Below are 23,992 nucleotides of genomic sequence, written 5' to 3'. Positions count from 1 at the left end.
TTCTTACAAATGGGCAATCATAAAATACCATCACATAAAACTGACGCATACTCATAATTGTAAATTGTTTGTTACATTACAAAAATATTAGTCACTTTAAAGAACAATGAATCATATATCAGTGAATGCTCATAGTTGCTATATAAATACTAATATATTATTACATATAATCTATTTATTATTATCTATCTATACTGCTTAAAAATAAAGCAACCTGTACTGTTATATTTATTTAAAAAACTACATTCAAAGGGAAATTGCCCTGATGAAGTCACCCAGAGGGATTTGGTAGGACATGGTCCATTCAATAGGAACTTGAATGTAGAGTCAGATTTTTTTTTTACAGTGGTGGTCTATGGTACAAGACAGCCAAGTGGCAAGAATTAAATGCCATTAAATATTACATAACAGAAAGACAATATCTTAAAATGGTTACTAAATGTACTTCAGCTGTATGCTTTAAACAATAGTTTGGGCCTAAAAAATAGTTTTAATTACGTGGTGTTTAAAATAGTGTAAAATAAATTGTTGTTCAGAATAATTTTTAGTATATACATAATTACATTTAGAACAAGCATGTTCATTCAGAGGCACTACTGCAATAAAATGCAGGTCTGTAACTTCATCTGCAATGAATCATTTTACACCAAATCCACACTCAACAAACAAATTATGTACACATTTTGTGGGAAACTGTAAAAATGCCTTTTAACAGTCTCTCTGTTGCTCAATGTTTCAGGAGTGCTGACAATACCCATGATTTCTCACAGCAAAGGCTATTATTAAGTCATTTAGCACTAAGATGATACATAACACTGTAATGTTTCCCCAAATATCAATAATATTCCCTCAAAACTCACAAGATTACACTGAATGTTCTAGAGGATATCTGATCCACAAGCATCTGGAGTTCAGAGAAAGCTGCAGAAAGAACCTATCAGCCAAGACATTACATATGATCCAATGCAGAAGCCCTGCTTTGATAGTCAGTGCACATGTTGAGTAACAGAGTAACTGAGAACAGCAGATTCCTGAGCACACTGATAGCAGGTATCAGAGATTCACACGCAAACCAGTTTAAGACTAGAGAATTCACAGGGATAAGCCTCTAAACCAGCCCAGTTCTTCAGGCCTGCTTTATTAACTCCCTCCAGCAGAGGTAACTATGAGCCATTAGGCTGCATGAATGGACATACAGCTCTGTATAATTTCAAATTTCACTCTGTACACACATCTTATCCACTCAATCACTGCTTAACCCACAACACTGATCAAAATACAAGTATATAAGTTATATAAGTTAATATACAGGTACTGTTACTGGCACATTAAAGAGTAAGTGTAATGGAATATTTAGGATTGGGGGGGAGATAATTTGGAACCACTGTTATGAAACATTACAGTCAATTATTTGCTTTCTTAATCAATCATGGATATCATCAGAGTTTAAATAATAGTTACTGAATTATTCACTAAATGGTTATTTTAAAAGGGGAGCATACAGTCCAGTCCTATTAAATCTGATTCAGTAATGAGGTTTTAAAAATTTTGTACTCTGTTTGTATTTATTAACCCTCTATGGCACTTTATATTATATCATTACTTTATTTTTTGTTATCTGCTTTTTTCTCAAAAATCTCACAACATTTTTTTTGTTTACTGACTAAAACAATGGTGGATATTACTTTTCTTTCTAAAAAAAATCTGTAATAATAAAAGGAATAATAATAATAATTATTCTAATGTTACAGTATAACATAATTTATCAACTATTGTGATGAATATCATACATAGTATAAGTCTTTGTGTATGTTGGTATTATAAAGCCCTGGAAAAAAATAAGAGACCACCTAAAAAAGGATGATCTTTTATTTTACCAAATTGAAACTCTCTGGAATATAATCAAGAGTAAGATGAATGATCACAACCATCAGACCAAGCTGAACTGCTTGAATTTTTGCACCAGGAGTGGCATAAAGTAACCCAAAAGCAGTGTGTAAGACTGGTGGAGGAGAACATGCCAATATGCATGAAATCTGTGATTAAAAACCAGGGATATTTCACCAAATATGTTTATAGAATAAAACAACAATGTTTATTTTACTCAAACATAAACTATAAATAGCAAAATTAGAGAAACTGATTTAGAAACTGAAGTGGTCTCTTAATTTTTTCCAGGGCTGTATTTGTTTCCATATTGCCCACCACTACGTGTTAACCCATTAGTGAACATGTACATAAAACATGAAAACAAAAACAATTTTACACAAAACTAAACTATAAAGACAACAAAACAAAAACACAAAAATAATAAATAGAAAAACGACAAATAAAAGAATTAAAATATTAAAACATTAAAAACTATTTAAACAACTTTTATTTAACTAACTAATAAATTAAACCAATTAACTTTTAAATGTAATGTAATTAAGTATATTTTCTTATAATTAAAAAAGGAAAAAAACGAACATGCTTAAAATATGCAACTTTAAAAAAGAAAAATAAACTTTAAATACTTACATAAACTTTTTCAATCTGACTATTGTAGAAAAACACAGCCTGGTCCAGGGGGATTTCCTGAGTTATGTCCGTCCCGGGCTCCAGGGTCTGGTCCCCAAACTGAGGCCCGTAGTCCAGCAGGTCGCTGCGGCTGATGCACTTCACCGTCACGACTAACAGGAGCAGAACCCCGAACACCGCCGGGCAGGAGCGGGCGACACCGTCCATGGCTGCAGCTCTCCGGGCATGTGGGGCTCTGCTGCACCGCTGAGGGGAGAAACTCTGGAGGGCGGGAGCTTCCACAGCACGTTCAGCACCATCGCTCCGGGATTGGCTGGAAGCTCACACGAGCCCCGCCTCCTGCGCTCTGATTGGTTAACAGTTAGAATAATTTCTTTCGATCGATGCACATGTGAAAATAATTGAAAGCAGCAGATTTTTGTACATTCCTGTGCAGACGGATGGCAGGTATCAGGGTTTCACACGCATACTCAGTTATTAGCACTACAGGAGAGTATAAAATACTGGAATACGAACTAAAACCACACACATCTGCTCAGCCAATCCACTACAGCAGAATCAACTCTCTATTTAGCATATTTAATTATCTTCATCACTACTGCACACACTTTTATTGCTATTATTTAATTCAACACATGTATAAACTACTAGACACTCCCAGCACCAGAGGTGTAATAGGTAATACAGTTTAAATACTTGTTACTTTCCTTAAAGTGGCAGTCCGTATTATTTAGTTTCTAAACGGAAAGCAGAAGCATTTCTGAAAAGAAAAAGGACAAAATATTTTGTTTAATGGCTCCAGTGTGCTGGAACGATCATCCCTGCTAAGCCTTATATATATATTTATTCTAAAAACTGGTGTGTCGGGTCGCTTCTCGCAGGAGTTCTTCTGGCTACGTCACGCGTCTTTACGCACTTACGTCACATTTACAGCCTCTAAAAGAGGATCCAGCACAGTGTTACTGAACGCAAGCGGCTGGTGGAGCAATGGAGACTTCAGAAGGGAAACTCAGAGCTCAGTAGCTCATTCACTCATAGTAAAAATAAAGAAACGAAAGTGTGAATTTTTTTTTTAAGCGCTCTCTCTTTCTGATTGAGCATAACCTGGAATCTGATTCATCCGCTCTGAAAGGAGACCGCATCACACCCACCCCGTTTAAAATGATTCTTCCGCATGCTCGGTGCAATTACCTATTCTTATCAGAGAGGGCCCTAAATCCCAAAACGTAGACATCAGCTTTAAGTAAAAGCTTTTGGTTATCTAAATTATTTTTCAGCCGACTTTTAACTTATACTACTTAAATTTTAAAAATAGCCTAATTATTCCTATTTAATTTCACCATGAGTTCATTCCAGCTTCTCATTGTTCAATAAAACCCTTATGCAGATAAATCTCTCCACCCAGATAGAGTGAATTTGATTGTGGTTGGATTATTTTGCAGGTCTTACAAGTATATACTTACAAATTTACAAATATACAAGTATACGGTGGAATTGACTTTTCAAATTTCTACACATTATACTATGGATATTTTTGAAAAACTAGAGCTACTAGAGAACAGATTTAAACTACCTTTAACTGACCTGAACTGGTTCTTCACCATCACTGTGCTAATGCTCAGCCTCCCTTTTCCTCAGTTCTTCTTAATATGTCTTAACTACTAGATTTCCACAGTGTCTTTCACTCAGCTCAGAGGGTCTGTTAAAAAACAACAACATTTTGTACTGCTTTTATCCTTCTTTTTGTCCTATCTGTTTCTCTCTGGACATGTTCACAATAGGTCAAGGGCCTTTCCAAAATCACTGGGTGCAAATAAGGAATACCCATGTACAGGACACTAGTCCATCACAGGCTACCACACACACCACTGGAAAAACACCTACACACACTTCACGTACTAATTGTTATGGGGTGGGGAAAAACTGATTTTAAAGAGAGGAGAATACACTAAACTCCTTACAGACAGTGAGTGACCTGAACAAGGCTACAACCCACAAAACAAGCAGCTCACTCTACACTACATGCAGTTTATTGTAATAAAGCAAGCCAATTTAAATCTCACACTTCACAAGTCCTGTCTAGGTGTTCAATCCAGATGAGGCCCAAATTTAACCCTCCTGGTCCCATCCCACCCTGATGTGGCCCATCACTCACATTCATATCATTGCTGTCCAATGAAAAACATGCATCTCTAAGACAGCAACTACACAAGAGGGAGATAAAAACCTTCTTTATCTTTCTGTTCACTCCAATTATCAAAAAAATTCGATAATAATGGAGACACTTGTTTTTTCATTGGACAGCACCCTTGGGATAAAACGTTCTGGTTCTCAGTTGGGCTGCCCATACAGACATAAGTTGCTATAAACCTGATATAAACTCTATAGTAAAATAAGAGCTCAATTTACTAGCATGATTATCTGGTGCATGATTTTTGGGCTTGGTCCACCCATTCCTCCTTTGGTGAATATCAGACAGGAAAACAGCATTGAACCCCCACCCTTCCTCCTCTTAATGACATAATGACTTGGGCCTAATTTCCCCAAAGCATCTTAGTTGTAAGGATATCAGAACTGGTGGAGAGAGATAGTATAAAGAGAGTAATCCACACTCTGCCATTTAAGAATCATCTCTGTACTAAGATGCTTACAGGAAGCCCAGCTTTATATACTCCATATACTGACAGACTAAAATACATAATTTAATCACTATGTGGGAAATTTTAAATCGAACAAATGATGTGGATCAAATGTAAGTATTTATGAACATTTAAAATCTACAATTTAAAATTTACAAATATGCTTTTTTGAGAACTTTCAGACTAAAAGAGTAAGTATACAAACATGTAGCCCATTAGAAATGTTGGAGCAGAAATGCCCAATATATAATTTGAAAGGGTCATGAAATGTTACCCCAGGGGGAGCTGGAGAACACCACCAACAGTATAAGTTGTGAGTTGTTTTATAGGTTTTAGTGAGCCTTGACAGTCTGTGTCAAATGGATAAAACATTCCATTTTTGAAGTTCGGAAAAGCGGACATTTAGCATTCCTCCATCCAAAGCATCACGTGTATCATCAACAATACATCATGCAAAGCATTACCCCCTACAGTGGACAGCGCAGTGTCCATGCAAACAAATAAGCCACTCCCGCAAAAATTCACATCCACATTCATGTTAGTGTAGAAGCACAGAGAAACATATCAATTTCAGTGTTGGTAGCATTTTACATACTGTATGGTACTGATTATATATTCATCAATAATGAAGAAAAAATTATCTAATAAGTTATTTGTTAGTGTAGGTTATATTTCTGTAACTCCAGTATAAAAGTCTTGGTCTAATACTGGAGCATTATTCTATAATACTGGCTGTTGGACCAAAGCCTGAGTAGCTTGTCTTTGTCTATTCGTTCACATCCAGCTTCCTATTCCAAAAATAAAACAATTAGGAGAAATAGACAAAACATCAGCCCCTTATCCGTCTGTCTCAATAACAAGAGGAAGACAAATCATCCTCAGATCCCAAGAGAGTAAACTATGGGCTCTACTGAGATAGGATCTGCATGCAGGCCCACTGTTAAGTTAGAGCATCTAAGGAAGAACTACCCTTCTTCAAAAGCAGTTGTTCTGGTTAATGACTGAATTGTTATGCAATTTAGATTCTATTTGTAATCTTTTTAGTTCTTTGATGGATTTTTGCTGTGCATCTTCTTAGACAGTGTTCAAGATATCAACACTGTTCCAACTCCATTTTATTCGGTCTGATTGCGTGATGCCATGCAGAAACTGTTGCCATTTTTTTCACAAAGGAATGAGACAATCAACAATCAGGCAACACCTGAGGAACCTCCTATGACACCACATTCACCTTGCCACCCTTTAACACCTGCCTAGGGTTCACTTAGCAACAATATTGTTACCATCTAGGATACCATAGCACTTAACTAGCAACACCACAGCAGACCTAAGATACCAAAGCAACCATTTAGGAACACCACAGCAACCAATTTGAATATTATGGCAGCAAATACCGATTTCATTTAAAGCACTTGGTATACCATACCAACCACAAGTTACTATTAAGCAACCCAAGTAGTCACATTGCAAAACAATAACAACCACCTGGGATAACATTGTGACCTCCTATATGGTATAGCAACCACCTTGCAATACCATACAAGCCACATAGCAGCACCACAGCAAGCAATTGGAACACAAAATTAACTTCATGGCAAGCACTTAGCAACCTCATATCAACCACTTGGGATACCATAGTCACATCCTTACATCACCATAGCAACCACTTAGAAACCCCATACCAATCAATTAGCAACACCACAGAAGACAACAAACTAGCAATTCCTAGAAAATCCCTGTAATATCATAGAAACAACTTAAACACTGTATGGAATTGGAAACTACTTTAACTGCACAAGCTGTTTAAATGCACTTTTCTAATTCTGACTGAAACTGTATGAACATCACAGGCAAATTATGTGCAAATAATGCTCAAAGGGCATGATACTAGGATACTGGGAGAAAGATGGAAGTGTCTTGGAAACCACTAACTTAGAAACGAACTAACTAATATTCTAGAACCACTATAGTGAAGATGAACTGAAAACTTTAAGTTTCTATAACTTCAACAGTACAGTCTATAAAACAGCTTTTCACTAGTGCCATCTGAGCCAAGGGTGGTTATTCCCAATGTTGGGTAGGTGGTCATAATATTCTGATTTGCCCAGTTCAAAGAAATCACTAAAATCCCAATACAGTCATACCATTGATGTCTATAATGAGTGCATGCAAATGCCTAGCCAAAGACTTCTACACTCATTCTGCAAGGAGTGTAAGAGTGTAACACATTATTGGCCAGTATAAAACCCAATATCGCCACCTTATGGACTAAAAGCATCATTGCAGCGTGTGACGTAAGAGCAGGAGGCTCAGCATCCTCTGATGTGGAAAATTCTCAGTGGCAGCGTTCATCCCTAGAGAAATATGGGCATAGCAGACTATCATAGCAAACTTCACCCCAGTACACACACACATGCACACACATCAATAGAGAGGTGTCTGCCATTGTTGTCTGTTTATTTCTCTCTTTCTCTTTCTCTCTGCCTCTCTCTCTCTCTCTTTTTCTCTCTGAACAGCTCCACCAGTGTGTGACGTAGTCCACATTTAGATCATGTGTCTGCGTGCCTCTCTTTTACACTGCTGCAGGAAGCCGGGCCTATTCGCTTATTCTTTTCATATCTCCTCCTCCTCCTCCTCCTTCTTTCCTCCCTCCCTCCCTCCTTTCATCGCTCATTCGCTCTCTACCTCCCTCCCTCCCTCCTTCCTTCCCTGCCTACCTCAGTCATTTTCCCTTTCCCTCCCTCTCTCTCACTCTTTTACAGATTGTGTGCGATGGTCAGGTACGCCTGCACTGAGAGCCACTATCATGGACAGAAAAATGGACAAATCAGACGGGACCAGAACAGACAGATGCAGAGGAGCATCCATCTGGAGTGAGGCCAGACCCTGACCGGCTAAAGAGAGTGAGTGAGTGAGTGAGTGATAGAGAGAGAGAGAGAGAGAGAGAGGTGTGAGATAAAAAGAGACAGAGAACAAGTGCAGGAAGAGAGAGAGTCTATTAAGAGTGTGAGAGATAGAGTGTATCAGAGAGATAGTGAGAGATACAGAAAGTGCAGGGACAGAGATGGAGGACTCTTCTTCTCCATCAGCAGAAGAGAGAAGGGGGGAGGTGACCAGGTCTTCAGGGGGTAACGGGTCCCTCTCTCCCCCGACCCTGAGCCCAGCGGTGCCACCCTACGTAAAGCTTGGCCTGACCGTGGCCTACACAGCCTTCTACTCCCTCCTCTTCGCCTTCGTCTATGCCCAGCTGTGGCTGGTGCTGCGCTACCGGCACAAGCGCTTCAGCTACCAGACGGCCTTTCTGTTCCTGTGCCTGCTGTGGGCCGCCCTGCGCGCCCTGCTCTTCTCCTTCTACTTCCGCGACTGCGTGACTGCCAATGCTCTCGGGCCCTTCTCCTTCTGGCTGCTCTACTGCTTCCCTGTCTGCCTGCAGTTCTTCACCCTCAGCCTCATGAACCTCTACTGCGCACAGGTGAGGATGGGTGGGTAGAGGGTGTAGCTGGGAATCTGAGTCCTGCTTGATGGGTAAAAAATGGATACCAAAAAAAAATACATTATTATCAACAATAACATTAAGCGAATAACGTTAATAAACAGTATTAACATTCATTACATAACAGACTGGTCTTAAAAAAGTTAATTTTCCCAAATGTCAATTTATTGTCCCTGACCTGATGGTCTTTATACTTGTATTTGACTTTGATTAATTGACACTTTTTTGGACTAAGAATTTGCACTTAAACACATCTTCAACACTTTATTAGTATTTCAATTAGCTTAGACTTGTAAGTATTTGTACTTGAAGTATGATTAGTACTCAGACTCATCTTGAATGGATTAGTACTGGTAATTGGGCTTGTCTTGAACTCGTTAGAATTTGCACTCAGACTTTTCTCGGACTCACTAGTATTTTTACTTGTCCTTAGTATTTGCAGTTGGACTTGATTTGAAATTGTTAGTATTTGTACTTTGACGTGTCTTAGACTTGCTAGTATTTGTACTTGGACTTGATTTGGATTTGGACTTACTAGGTTTTTTACCTTGTACTTGATTTGGATTTGATAGTATTTGTACTTTGACTTGTTTTGAATAGTATTTTTACTTGTACTCGATTTGGAATCATTAGTATTTGTACTTGCACTTGATAGTATTTGCACTCAGATTTGCTTTGGAATTGTTAGTATTTTTTGTACTTAGACTTGTCTTGGACCGGTTAGTATTTGTACTTTTTGGCCTCAGTATTTGTAGTTGAATTTTATTTGGAATGGTTAGCATTTGTAGTTGAACTTGTCTTGGAATTGTTAGTATTTGTATACATATCTGAATCGAAATATGTACTAATTGCAGTGTCTGTACCCGCGGCTTGGCAGTATTTTCACTTATACTCGTTAATGTTGTACTTTGATTCATCTGTAAGTGCTAGTATTTGTGTTCAGACACCTTTAACTAGTTAGTATTTAACTTGTTTCTGATTGCATGCAAACCTGCCTTAAATGTATAATTTAAACTTTTACTTGTCTCAAACTCATTAGTATTTTTTTACTCAAACTCACCTTGAACTTGGTACTATTTGTAATTGGACTCTTTTGAAATCATTCGTATTTGTACTCAGACTGGATTTGATCTTGTTAGTATTTGAGCTTATACTTATTTTGTACTTGGTAGTGTTTGTACTAGGACTAGTCTTGGACTCATTAGTACTTGAGTACTTGTTCTAGGACTTTTTTTGGGGAATAACCACTGAAAATTCACAGATCCTGATGAATTACAGTACAGTAATTAATATAGACAATAACATCACAAGTGTGATTTTTGGCTTCCAAGCAGTAACATTGGCAATTTCACCTCCTTTATCATTAGCTTACTCAGGGGAAAAAGCAGCCCACCTTCTTATATTAGCACTGCAGCATGTGTAGTTTTCCAGAATGTTCTTCCACCTTTAGGATACATCATTACAAGGAGAGTTTGGGGGTTTGGCCCAGAAAATTTGTCTCTAAGAGAAATCTGCTGCACCACTGCAGGAGTAGGCAGGGTTTAAAAGAGATCAATTGTTTTTTATTTGCCAGAATGCACCTTTTTTAATTTGCAAACAATTACGTAATTGTCTGAATAAAAGGACATGGTTTTATCTACTATAATTCATAGTTTAATTTAATTTAATTAACTTTGATCCTAATTAAAGTAGATATTAAACATGCAGATGAAGGGGTTAAGGTGGCTGGAGCAGAGACACATCGGGGCAGGACAAAGGACCCAGTCTTTTTGATTATTCAGAAGCCCTGCACATGCTCTTCCATGTGTGACCTACATTTCAGAGGGAACCTGCATTACATATTGATGACGTGGATACACGCTGAAGCACCGTGTTGGCTACTGCACTGTAGTACCACATCCAGAGCTCATTTTTCACACAGAGAATAAAAAATAGCTGCTGCTAAAAAAAGCTAGAGTCACATAACCAGTCACTGCTTTGTGTTAATTCAGACTGGAACAGGAAAAGGAAGGTGCTACATTTATAATATCAGTATGACACTGCTGTTCAAAATATACCGGGGGACTATTTAAAATTCCAGATGGTTACCAAGTACAGTGAGCCAGTGGACGATAAATGTACTTATAATAGAAGCCAAATGACTCAGCAGCTACACATTCACTTCTGTTATATATTCCATGTTGCTTCACTAAGTAACTAAAAGGTTGAAATTTGTGTGTGTATTGTAATGATGAAGATGAACATAGACAGTTATATGAAATGCATATAGCTAAAGTGAATTATCTTATTTTGGACAAGAGAAAAGTTGTGATAAAAAAAAAAAACGTTACATGTTATTGCTATTTCTAAAAAGTTGTTAGGTTGCATCTTTCTTTTTAACAGTGCAACATTAGTGAGTGCTATTAAAATTTCATTTTATATCCAAACAAAGCCTGATATTATAACTCCTAATTAAAACATCCTTACACAAATCAAATTAAATGTCAATTGGAACCTTCATATAAATAAAAAAAATTGTGGTGATCCCCAATTATAGCTTGTCAGCATGATCTCTAAATGTCAAAATCTTCTTCAATTATGCTTATTGTTGGTTGCACATTTTTAGCCATTCTAGACACATCAGAAACTTATGAAACACATACCATATATGTAATCTGAAGCTTGTAATATACAGATATATTAAAACACATTCTATATTGTATGTAGCAGCTTTATAGGGAGATTTTAAGTAAGCAGTCCAAGTCCAGGACTACTTAGGTTAATCTGAGATATCAGACTTGGCCAGTTTAAATATTTACTCCAATCAATTGGAAATCTTGACTGGCTGTTTCTACATAGAAACCACACATAAAACTAACCTTTCTAAGTATTAGCCATGTAAAAGACTGACTGAGTCTAAATACAACAAGGACGGTGATGCTATTAAATACAAAAAAAAAAAAAATCCTTATATTTCCCAGAAATTGTTAGCCCTGAAGTGTTTCCATTGATGGGTAGATATACCACAGTAAAAAAATAAGAGACCATTTAATGATGATGTTTTTCCTTGATTTTACCAAATTGAAAACCTCTGGAATATAATCAAGAGGAAGATGGATAATAGATAATAGTGGCATAAAGTTATCCAAAAGCAGTGTATAAGACTGGTGGAGGAGAACATGCCAAGATGCATGAAAACTTTGATTTAAAAACTTTATGAATTTTTTGATTTAAAAACTTTATGAATATGGATTTGTTTTCTTTGCATTATTTAAGGTCTGAAAGCTCTGCATCTTTTTTGTTATTTCAGCCATTTCTCATTTTCTGCAAATAAAAGCTCTAAATGACAATATTTTTATTTGGAATCTGGGAGAAATATTGTCTGTAGTTTACAGAATAAAACAACAATGTGTGTTTTACTCAAACATAAACCTATAAATAGCAAAATCAGAGAAACTGATTCAAAAACTGAAGTGGTCTCTTATTTTGTTTCAGAGATGCATATTAGGTTGTAAAAGCTGAAATGCCCCTTTATTAGTGAGTGTAATAAACTAATATGAACATTGGAAATATTGAAATCACATTGCAGGTTTAGGTCAGATCTTGTTTTTGCATTTTACAATGTATTTTCACAAGAATGGAGCAGCTAGTTGACATTTTACGTCGTTCTTTTTGTTACTAACAGGTCTTTTTCAAGGCCAAGTCGAAATATTCTCCTCATCTGCTCAAGTACAAGTGAGTAATTATTGGATCTGTGCTGCTGCTCTTAATGTTCATGATTTCCTCTGTCTTGATGAATTACTCAACACTGATCACTCTTTCACACTGTCACATTTTTCTTCTTTTAAGTTGTGTTTTACACTGAATTTTAAAAATGATTAGTAAATTAGCTGCAGTTGAAACTGATTTAATTATGGACCATGGGGAAATATGGTGCTGCTGGAATTTTAACTTATGATGCCCCACCTCTTGACAAAGGCAGGCAGATGTGGTGGACAGTTGCTCCATTGTAGGGCTGGTAAACCACTTCTTGGATAAAATTTCAAGGCTCTAGAGTGGCCCTACAGTCTAACTGCTGCTTATCAAGTGTGTGGAGATCAATTTCTCAAAAAAAAAAAAAAAAAAGTCTAAAAAAAATCACATCATGGGGGGAGTCCTAACCAGCAGATGGGAATAAACAGTAATTATATTGAGGGGGAGGAGCCAGCTGCAGATCATTTAGGCTACTCATTTAACTGTAGTAGTTAAAAATAAGTTAAGTTCATTTTAAAAACACTCTTTAATTAGTTAATGGATCATTTTTATTTGGCCTGACTTTACATGTTTAACAGTATAAATGTAGAGTTTTTCCCCTCACTGTATCAAAACTAGGTTCATGTTCACAGTAAGAGGAGTAAAAATGTTTTAAGTCATTTTTGTATATTATCCTGGAGGCGTCAGTGAACGGCTCTAAATCTGCTACTTCACTGTAGTGTATTTATAAAAATCACACAAATAGCTGAAATGCGTCATGGTAAGATTAGATGTTGTGATGCACCGGTTGGTCAATCAGTCTGACTCATCCTCAGGTTCCCTCTGTACCTGCTCTTCGTGGGAGTGAGTCTGCTGTTTTTGCTGGTGAACCTGGCTTGCGCTCTGCTGGTGAAAATGACGGACACGCAGGTGAAGACCATCGTACTGGTGCGGGTCACCATTAACGACTCGCTCTTCGTCCTCTGCGCCATCTCTCTCTCCGTCTGCCTCTACAAGGTGGCCAAGATGTCCCTTGCCAGCATCTACCTGGAATCCAAGGTAGACATTAAACCCCAGGAGACACAATTAACACAGTGAATCATCATTACTGAGTTTTTCTCACGCACAACAACATAAGAGCTTCACCATGTCTTAAAGGAATATTTAGAGAAATAATCTAATTAACATGTCCAGAGTCTGAGATTTACTGCGTCAGTTTTGCATTAGAACTATGGCAATATGTGGATTTAAAACATATAACATATATTCAGGGTTTATACACTTTTAAACCAATACATTTTTAAAACATTAGTGCAGAAAAATCAACTAAAACTATAATCAAAATTGATTATAATAGGCCTAAAATGAATCTGACATACAATCTTTAATAATAAAATGTGTGTCAGATCCTGAGAGCTCTATTGTGCAGGAATAAATTACTGAATTAACTCTGAGCTAATGTAATTGTTACCTCAAAATAAATTGTATTTTATCTAGTTGTAGTCCAAATTTCCATGTTTTTTCCCCAAACTTTCTGGGTATTTTATATTTTTATTTTTTATTTTATCCAGGCCTGAAAATTGCTATTTTTAAACCCTGTATATAAGAAAAATGTAGAATTCTCTTAAATACAAAATACACTTATATTTATTAGAATATATGTGACACTCTCATACCAATTTATTTAAAGTTGGTCATGTTTAAACATAAGACATATAAAAGATTTATGTTTAAAAATACATATACACATAATATTTTCAAACATAATAATAATATATTGTAATTTATAGTAACTTATATGCTTACCATATTCATATACATATGTCTATATTATGCATGTGTTCATTTATTTATATACATTTATTTGGAAATATACACATAATTATTTATGATATATGTGCATACTGTAGCTGTCCAATAAAAAAAAGTGTCTACAAAAAAAGCAACTAAGCAGGAGAGATAAAACCTTCTTAACTTTCAATAGAAGGCAATATAAAACAGTTTATGTTTAGGTCATTTAGAATCATTTCTATTGGCCTATTCATTAAGATGGTTTGACACTGTACGAGACAGTTTGTGTTCAAATTATGTAGTAAACATTTTTTTTTTTAAATGGAGATACTTGTTTGTCATTACACAACGACATTATACAGCCATACACCAGATTTCTGTATGAGATTAGTCTTAATAGACACACCTCAAACTGTATAATAAAGTATTATTAAAAAAAAGTAGGAATAAATATCAATATTTTATTTAATATGTGTATAATTAGGATTCATGGTAAATATATATGTAAGGTGGTTGTTCATTTATATTTGCTTTGCTTTTGGTTACAGGGAACATCAGTATGTCAGGTGACCCTGATTGGCATATTGGTGATTCTGCTGTATGCATCCAGAGCCTGCTACAACCTCGTTGTTCTGGCTCTAACAGACATCGAGACCATTAACTCATTCGATTATGACTGGTACAATGTGTCTGACCAGGTAATCACTTTTTTTATTTCTTCTTCTTTTGCCTTTTTTCTCTTCATAATCATGATAGATAAACACATGCTTTATTTTTTATCTATACACTTAATTTGTACTCTACTCAACAACCTATATGTTATAATAATAATAATGACGCATTGTATTACTTACATGTACAGCTTTGGAAAAAAAAATAAGAGACCACTTCAGTTTCTGAATCAGTTCATCTGATTTTGCTATTTATAGGTTTATGTTTGAGTAAAATGAATATTGTTGTTTTATTCTATAAACTACAGACAACATTTCTCCCAAATTCTAAATAAAAATATTGTCATTTAAAGCATTTATCTGCAGAAAATAAGAAATTAACAAGATTAACAAAAAAAAGTTGCAGAGCTACCAAAGAAAACAAGTTAATATTTTAATTACGTTTTAAGAGTTCAGAAATTAATATTTTGATGGAATAACCACATTTTTAATAACAGTTTTCATGCATCTTCGAATGATCTCCTCCTCCACTCTTACACACTGCTTTTGGATAACTTTCTGCTACTCCTGGTGCAAAAATTCAAGCAGTTCAGTTTGGTTTGATGGCTTGTGATCATCCATCTTCCTCTTGATTATATTACAGAGGTTTTTAATTTGGTAAAATCAAAGAAACTCATTTTATTTAAAAAAGCCTAAGTGGACCATAAATGTACTTTTTTTCAGTAAAAGAAGCTTTTTTTGGTTAGTCTGTTTTTTCTGAATGTTTAATCCTAAAATAATTTAACTGTCCTGTCTCTGATACTGCAGGCTGACCTGAGGTCCAGTCTGGGAGATGCTGGCTATGTCGTATTTGGGGTCATTCTCTTTGTGTGGGAGCTACTTCCCACGTCCCTGGTGGTCTTCTTCTTCAGGGTTCGCAAGCCAGCACAAGACAGGGTGAGGAGACACACATAAATGAAATAACAGAAATACAGAGTTTCTCATTTGCACACAAACAAGATATTAGTACACTCTTATTCAAGTATGTTATAAACTTAACTTCAGGGGCTGTATCATGACTGACCCTGTCCTCTGACCCCAGCTTTCACTGTCATAAAAAAGTACAAAACAAGTAGATTTGTATGTTCACTAAAGTTCAAACAGTGCAACTGCAAGATCTAAAAACTATAGTATAAATATGTCATTTAACTAAGGTACTTAAGATTTCCCAGTGACTAGAGGTGTACCAATCAAAGAAAGTAATGGTATCGTACTTTTATAATGACGATACATTTACATTACTAAATTATTATCACATATCATTAACAAAAAGCTGCTACAAGTATGCTAGACCTAGTTCTGTCACCCTAGCATATGACAACCTGTGATTTTTTTAGTAGAGGTTTTAAATTCTGAACAAATTTACCATGTACTGTCTGCTGCAGAAGTAACTGATGGCAGATGTTTCCTCACTTGTGTCTCCAGAGTGCATCTGCCATCCCGAGTCACGTCTTCTCCACCAAACGCTACTTCTTTGACAATCCCAGACGTTATGACAGTGATGATGATCTCGCCTGGGGCTCTCATCCTCAGAGTTCTTCTACAAGGTAAAACAGAAAGACATGCACACCATATCCACACACATAATACACTCCCCTGAGATCCTGTAGTGCTCCTGAGAAGATGTTAGGACACCCCATGAAAACCACTGTCTTTTTGAACATATCTAAACATACATATATGTGAGATTAATCTGAACAGTATTGAGAGGTGGAGTTTTATAAATAAAGTGATAAAACAGAAGAAATTAAAGTTGTAAAATGTAAATGATACAAAAATGTACATTTCTTGAAAAAAAATAATAGCTCAAGTAGATTAGATTATATTCCCTATAGCCATTTTACCAATCCCCGACACTGACTGGGAGAAGGGTTTTCCCACTTCTCCATGCAGATCTCTTTCAGCTGCATGATGCTTCATCTTCAGTGTTTGTATAGTATGGACGGTCTCAACATTTCCTCAAGCGCCCTCTGATGCAACATCTACAACTGTAGCAAGATTGACCCCCACTAGCATATAGTATATAGGTGTTGGTATTAGTGTGTAGTACACCTCCCCTCTCATCCTATTTCACACTGTTCTAATCATCTGCGGTTTATGTGCTGCACCTAATTCTAATTTTGCTAATAATAATAAATGTAGGAGTGTTCCAACTTTCTCCTCACAGAAAAAAAAATCATCCTTTTGTTTATTACATTTAGCAATTTTTATTTAAATGCATTTTTTTTCCCATTTACTCCCTAATTTACAAGGCCAATTATCCAACCCACTCACAGTTCTGATACATCAGCTCACAGACGCCTTGTGCTGATCGATATCACCCTTTGGAGTGATGTGGGGAGAGAGCGCCATCTACCCACCCAGAGAGAGAAAAGCCAATTGTGCTCTCTCAGGGCTCCGGCAGCTGATGGCAAGCTACATGAACAGGATTTAAACAGGCATTCATAGTGGCAACGCTTAGCCTGAAAGAAAATAAATATTTTTAACAAAACAAGGATTTACATGGGGGGTCTTATACAGGGGGTCCTGTACAGTCATTGCCAAAAGTTTTTTTTTTTTTTTCTGCAGAAAATGAAAATAACAATTGAATAACAAAACATGTGTAATTGCAATAATTTTCTGGGAGAAATATTTAATTTTCCAAAAAAAATCTCTTGTTGAGTGTTGGCAGTACATGTTCTCTGGTCCTGAACCTGAATGTGTTAACAGGAACTGCTTGTTTTTCAGTTTGTCGACAGATTGCTACGACTGGGGGAGCCGGAGCAGCAGCTTTCTGGTGAATCTGGGAGGAGAGAATCAGCGATCATCTCCAGTGACCCCGGGGTTGAACCGCTAGCGCCAGGGCCACAGTATATCGCTACCTGTACATTAGCTATGTGATTGCACTGCACTTTAATGTCCGCAGCGTCTGCATTCTGTGCACATGGCCAGTTACTCTAAACTTGTCTTTAACAGTCAGCGCTACTAACACTACTGACCGGCACCACCGCCGGAACGGAACCCGTGCCCAGTGAGTTTCCATGGCAATGCCTGCCAAGAGATGCATCAGTTACCATGACAATCCCAGTTAAAGATGCGCTAGTTGCCATGGAAATGCTCACTATGGGTAGGGTAACCCTAGCTCCTGTTTTAGTTACCATGGTAATCCTGGTTACGTGATGTCTAGGATTGCCTTGGTAATTTTTATATGTGACGCATGTGTTACCATGGCAACTTCAAACCAGGGTTTGTCCAAGACATCACAGTAATCTTTTTTTTTTCTTCTGAGCAAAGGAAACTTATACCTTAGTTACCATAACAAACCATGTTAAAATATACTCAAGTTTTTGAGGTATTTTCATCAGAGAGGTGCATGAGTTGCCATGGTAATCCCATTTACATGAATGATGCAAACATTACCAAGGTATGGTAAATTTCTTGTTGAGTAATTGATCAGTTATCATGACAATTTAGGCAAAATCACCAAAGGTAAAGCCATATACACAGATCAATAATAACATTATGACCACCTCCTTGTTTCTACACCCATTGTTCTTTATTGTTTCACTGAGCATATAGAAGCATTTTGTAGTTCTATAATTACAGATTGTAGTCCTGTATCTGTTTCTCTTCATACTTTATTAGCTTCCTTTTACCCTGTTTGTTTTTCGATAATCAGGACCCCACAGGACCACCACAGAGGAGGTATTTGTGAGTGGTGGGTCATTCTCAGCACTTCAGTAACACTAGTATGGTGGTGGCGGTGTGTTAGTTGTGTCTGTTGTGATGCTATGAGTGTATCAGACACTACTATCCTCACTCCAGCAGTGACACTGAGGTGTTTAAAAACTGCAGCAGCACTGCTGTGTCTGATCCACTTAAAACAGCACATAAATACACTAACACACCACCACTATGCCAGTATCACTGCAGTGCAGATGAATGAATGAATGACCCACCACCCAAATAACACAGTAACTTATCTGTGGTGGTCCTGACCACAGACTAACAGGAAGAAAGAGGACAATAAAGTAAGTGGAGAACCAGATATGGTACTGCATAAATGGAAAAATGGATAATGGCAGGTTATAGTGTTATGCTTGATAAGTGTACATAGCAAAAACAGCAAAACAATGGATGATGCACGAGATTCTGTGGTGATGGGACAGGCCAAAATGTCTATAAAAAAGATGGGAAAAAAAACAAAGCCTGTATGTTGCACTGTAGCATCACAGACTGTGATAAAGGTAAACAACAAATATAAAAGGTACACTAATCAAGATTATCAATGGAAATTTAATTTACTCTATTATTTGTCATTGTTTCCAAAGTCACACATTTGTACATAATTATTTTACATGAAGAAAAGATAAGACAATATCAATTTGTTTATTCAAATGTTATTCAAAACTTAAAATTTTAGCTCGAGTCTAAACCTAGAAAAATAATCTTAATTAGAGTACCTTCAGCACTGACGAGCACCTGTAACTTAATGTACAATCAAATCTAGTCAGCATTATATTAGTAGTATCATGATAGTGAAAACAAATACCATAAAGACCATAAAATAAGCTATTATGTACAGCATGAATGTGTTATTCTCTGTTTAAGTATTTGCATTGGGGACAAAATATGAAGAACAAAAAATGCTACTACACTCATCTTCAAAAAAAAAATTGCACCAGATTTTGGTGTCGGATTGCAATGCTATTCAGAAGCAAGATAAATGTTACCAGGAGCAATAAATTATTAAACTTTACAACTGGGGCGCCGAGTGGTCCAGCGGTCTAATGCGCTGCCACTATGAACGGGAGGACGCAGGTTCGAACCGACGCTCATGCAGCTTTGCCATCAGTGCTTAGAGGGAGCAAAATTGGCGTGGGTAGATGGTGCTCTCTTTCCATCCCACTTAAGGTGGCGCTGGGCGGCACAAGGCGCCTGTGAGCTGATGAATCGGAACCTAGCCGCTGTGCTTTCCTCCGAGCGCGCTAGCTGCTCAGGCAATGATTCATCCGCAGCAGCTTGAAAAAAGGAGTGATTGACTTCACACGTGTCGGAGGAGGCGTGTGCTCGTCCGCATCCTCCAAGGGTCACGGGCGTCACCGGTGATGAGGACGCACAAAGGGGTGGGCCAATTGGATATCCAAAAATTGAGTCCTGTGATAATTAATTTCACGCAAATAGAAAATTGCCACAGATTTTGGGGTAGAGTTGTTAATTTTGACAGCACAACGTCACAATAATGAGAACGGTGGCCCTACCTTTTCAGAATGCACTATTCATGCCCTATTTCAACAAGACAATGCTTGTCCACAGACTGCTGCTGTCTAAAGAGTTCTTAAGGACACAGATACTGAGCCACGGCCAGTAGAATCACCAAACCTATCCCTGATTAAAAATGCGGGGCATGCTATTGGATAATGCTAAAACTCCACCATTGCCAAAAAGTCTGCAGGAACTGCATGAAAATTTGAGCTACATGGTATGGATTATTAAAGGATAATACTTTAATAACCCCCACAACTTACACATGCATCACATACTACTTCTCCATGGGTAGCTCAATAGATATTGTCTATATCAGAATTTTTAATCATTTATTGTTCCTGGTTTTCTTTTATCTTCCTTCTGAGAAGCACTGCAATCCAACACTTCCGTCTGTGTGCAACAGTTTTTTTGAAAAAAAAAAAAAAAAAAAAAAGAATAATACTGTTCAGTTTCTCACTTATTTATTCCTCCAAACAAATAATCAAACACTTTGTTTTGTACAGTATTTCATGCTGTTCCTGTACGCTTGGTAAAGTACCTTTGTTGTGGAATTCATGGAATTCGATAATTTTAATCTGTTGGCTGGTTATTGGTTTTATCGGTTGGTTCTATTTTGTTGATCACAGATTGTGAAGATTCACCAATAAAGAGATAACGTTTGAAAAGAAAAGGGTTTCCGATCGCAGGACTTGGCAACTGGCTTCTGTTACAACTCTGAAGAACAAACAACACAGAAAAAATTAAACAGACACGTATTTGAGTAATAGATTTATTCCTCTGTTGAAATAAATAGATTTGACATGAACACACAGTAACACAAGAGCAATTAAACTCGAAACAGAGAACTGAAAAGCTTTCCTTCTTTCAATAAACGGTGCAAAATTAGGGCCAAGTCAAAAAAAAAAAAAAAACACACAAAATAATTATTTTCAAATCACACAACAGCTGTTCACTCTCTTGTTAAAGGTACAATAAGGAGCATAGCTGATCTCGGTCAATTGCATATTAATTATTTTGCGGTTGGTCAGTCATTGGCTGTCCATGTCCTCCTCATTAAAGTAGGAACAACAAAACTTGCACCTCATATTATACAACATTCCAATGTCAGTAATTTTGTTTAGAATATTTCTGTCAAAACATTTCAGTTTGGAGTGAAAAATTCACATATTGCTCCTTTAAACTGCAGTTTTGGTGCTGCTGTCTTTCTCTGCAGCAGGAGAGTCATAAGTTTTGGGAAACAGTCCTGGTTGGGCTTCAGTGGTGGAAAGTTTAACTGAACTGTAACATAATTTTGAACGTTTGTAAAACGTGGTGCAGATTTTAACATCATTTCTAATTAAGTCATATTAAATAATGCAAAATGGATTCTTACATTAAGTAAAATAGGTGAAAAATAGGGTCAGTTAGATTATAAGTACTGTAATCAGTTAAAATATATAATAATATAATATATATATATAATATATAATATCTGATGTCAGTACCTAAAGCATAAATCCCATTTTTATGTGATTTGTAAAATGTTTGGTGCATGTTACACCACTTCTGCATATTTTAGATATTAATTCTATTTATTACATTTGTTTGCAAGATTTTAAATTCAGTAAATAAACTGTAATTATTCTTCAGAATGTGCAGAAGTATGCCTATACAATTAGCATTTTATAAATAATAATATTTTTTTTTTAATTCATAATCAAATATAATGTATGTCTACAAACATATTGCGTAATGACTCACCCGAAATTAATGTACATTAGTTTTGGCCCAACAAAAACAAAACAAAACATTATAACTACTATTAATATTATTATTTTGTGATCCTTCAGACTTACTGTAGCAGCCAGCGGCTCATTATGATAGTATTGCAACTGTAGGCCTGTCACTCAGATATAGCTTTTAAATTATAACTTCAGCACCTTTTGGACAGTGCTGGCAGGAGACATGTGTACAAATCAGCCAGCAGCAAAAGATCACATACTGTAACAAGAATCCACAAGCTGTATGAATGACAGTGATAACCAGAGGCTTCAGTAACTGAGAAAATGAACCACTGCCTGTATATGAAATACACATACAGCATAGATATATCCGAAATACCATGAATTGGTACTTTCAGTTTTGAAAGTTTATATTATCAGCTGCTTTTAAATGGAACGAATCAGTTTGTTGAATGATATTTCAGAAAACAACACAAATAAGTTATAAATTATGTTTTAGATATAGTTATTTCAATGTCTGTACAGTCTCATAAGTTTAAGTAACAGTTCTTTTACGTAAGCATGATTGAAGTATTATTTGTTTTTAGCTCACTTTCCACCACTGAGAGTCCCATTCAGTATGGTAGAAGTCAGAACTGACAGCATCCGTTTTATCATTCAGTTTCATCAGTTTTCCTAAATAGAGCTCTATCCTAAAAATGATCTTAGAACTATTAAGGCAGACAAGTATGCTCTGGTGCTGTTCAAAGCATGCAGTTGCTAAACACACACACACTCTCTCTCTTTTACACACACACACACACACACTGATGCACACACACTCTTATATAGCTGCTCATATTTATCACTTTTTCCCCATAATAACTGTAATTAAAATCCTATGATGACCACGCCCTCATGAACCAGTGTACTAGAAATTGCATCTATGGTCTGTGTATAGTTTATGGATGTAAATGTGTATATGGGAGAGGTTTTCTAGCAAATTAAAATTTATATTTGGCCAGAGTTTTATTGTAATGTGTATGTGTGTGTGTGTGTCTATGAGTGTCTGTGTGTTATCAGCTAAAAGTCAAAAACCTTCAAAACACACACAGTCAAACTAAACAATGTTTAAAATAATTCTGTCTTTGGTCCAAATCGAGCAGTAATGGAAAACAGAACCCACTTCTCTGATACAGCAGATCGACAAAACGTTCAATAAAGCATCCTCAGATTACACACAAACAAACACACACACATACACTCTCAAAACACACACAAACCTTCAAACCAAATACTATAAATAATTTGCCCGAAGTTAAAAATAGACCCAAAATAAAGAAGAAGAAAGAAAAGCACCAACAAGTCTGTAGCATAAGCAGGACATTTAAAAGAGGGAAGATCTGATGATGTCTCGAGAGCTGCCAAAAATAAATCCGAAGCACTTTTAAAACATCTGATCTCTTCATACATCACAGCTCCATAACTGCAGGCCGTGCGCTGGGCTATCCAACTTTACCAGCACTCATTCAAGAGTACGCTATTATATTACAGATTACCAGATTATCCCTCCTGTGTAAGAGATTCTACAAATAAATGTAGGTTAAGAGTGGGCAACAGGAGAATACTAAAACAATATGTCGTTTCAATACACTTAGGGTATATTGTGAGTATCATTGGTACTTAACCTTGTCCTTTAAGTACGTAACCACATCTCATAAGTTTCTTAAATCCTAAAACAGAATCCTGTAGGACACCATGTTTAACATGACTTAATGAGAATAAAAAAACTGAATAACTGCAAGGTTTTTTTAAGGCAGTTAAAAAAAATCTATTTGTCAATTCTTTTCCCCACAATGAGCCATGTTTGCACATCCAAACTCCATTTCTTTAGTTATGGAGTTTACCTATGTAGGATAAGTACACTAGCAGTCTTTTAAGACATGTAGGTCTGCCAAGAATGAACTACTAAAGTACGTAATAATATGTTAATTGCTTCTGGACACTCCATTTGTTAAAGCTCTTTCGTTAATTTTTTGATTTGGCATTGTTCGTCACAGTTGCACCAAAACAACTGAACTATGACTATGTGCTCCAGCCCCGATGATTGCCGTTTGCGATTTTCTTAGAAAGCATGTCACAAAACCTAGTCACTGGTTTGTCTTCTTTGCTAACAGTATC

The 23,992-nt window shown here is 36.5% G+C and overlaps 2 protein-coding genes and 1 long non-coding RNA gene across 3 annotated transcripts in view; 1 reads left to right on the top strand and 2 right to left on the bottom strand.

The window, feature by feature from the left end:
- Positions 1-3,072, bottom strand: part of nid1a (nidogen 1a) — a 37,406-nt gene extending 34,334 nt beyond the window's left edge. The window contains exon 1 of the mRNA XM_007246127.4: positions 2,521-3,072. Within this exon, the coding sequence (XP_007246189.3) occupies positions 2,521-2,727 (207 nt within the window). The 5' untranslated portion in view covers positions 2,728-3,072. The remainder of the gene's footprint in view (positions 1-2,520) is intronic.
- A 4,560-nt stretch (positions 3,073-7,632) lies between these two features.
- On the top strand, positions 7,633-20,781 carry gpr137bb (G protein-coupled receptor 137Bb). Its single transcript, XM_007246130.4, has 7 exons — positions 7,633-8,631; positions 12,317-12,366; positions 13,200-13,422; positions 14,703-14,852; positions 15,633-15,761; positions 16,290-16,411; positions 17,592-20,781. Exons 1-7 carry the CDS (start codon positions 8,224-8,226, stop codon positions 17,698-17,700), a joined length of 1,191 nt encoding a protein of 396 aa, XP_007246192.1. The 5' UTR covers positions 7,633-8,223; the 3' UTR covers positions 17,701-20,781.
- LOC125782289 (uncharacterized) lies at positions 13,321-16,317 on the bottom strand. Its single transcript, XR_007424909.1, has 3 exons — positions 16,231-16,317; positions 15,639-15,912; positions 13,321-13,410 (listed from the first exon to the last, which is right to left on the bottom strand). It is a non-coding gene; the product is annotated as an uncharacterized LOC125782289 (long non-coding RNA).
- Positions 20,782-23,992: the final 3,211 nt, after the last annotated feature.

Source organism: Astyanax mexicanus, chromosome 16, assembly GCF_023375975.1.
Source record: "Astyanax mexicanus isolate ESR-SI-001 chromosome 16, AstMex3_surface, whole genome shotgun sequence".
Classification (NCBI taxonomy): domain Eukaryota; kingdom Metazoa; phylum Chordata; class Actinopteri; order Characiformes; family Acestrorhamphidae; genus Astyanax; species Astyanax mexicanus.
This window is presented reverse-complemented; position numbering and strand designations above follow the sequence as displayed.

Bases quoted from the DNA above. Each gene is read 5' to 3' on its own strand.
- gpr137bb (XM_007246130.4), top strand. From the start codon at position 8,224: ATGGAGGACTCTTCTTCTCCATCAGCAGAAGAGAGAAGGGGGGAGGTG. The intron at 8,632-12,316 runs GTGAGGATGGGT...TGTTACTAACAG, and splicing joins TGAACCTCTACTGCGCACAG to GTCTTTTTCAAGGCCAAGTC. The intron at 15,762-16,289 runs GTGAGGAGACAC...TTGTGTCTCCAG, and splicing joins GCAAGCCAGCACAAGACAGG to AGTGCATCTGCCATCCCGAG.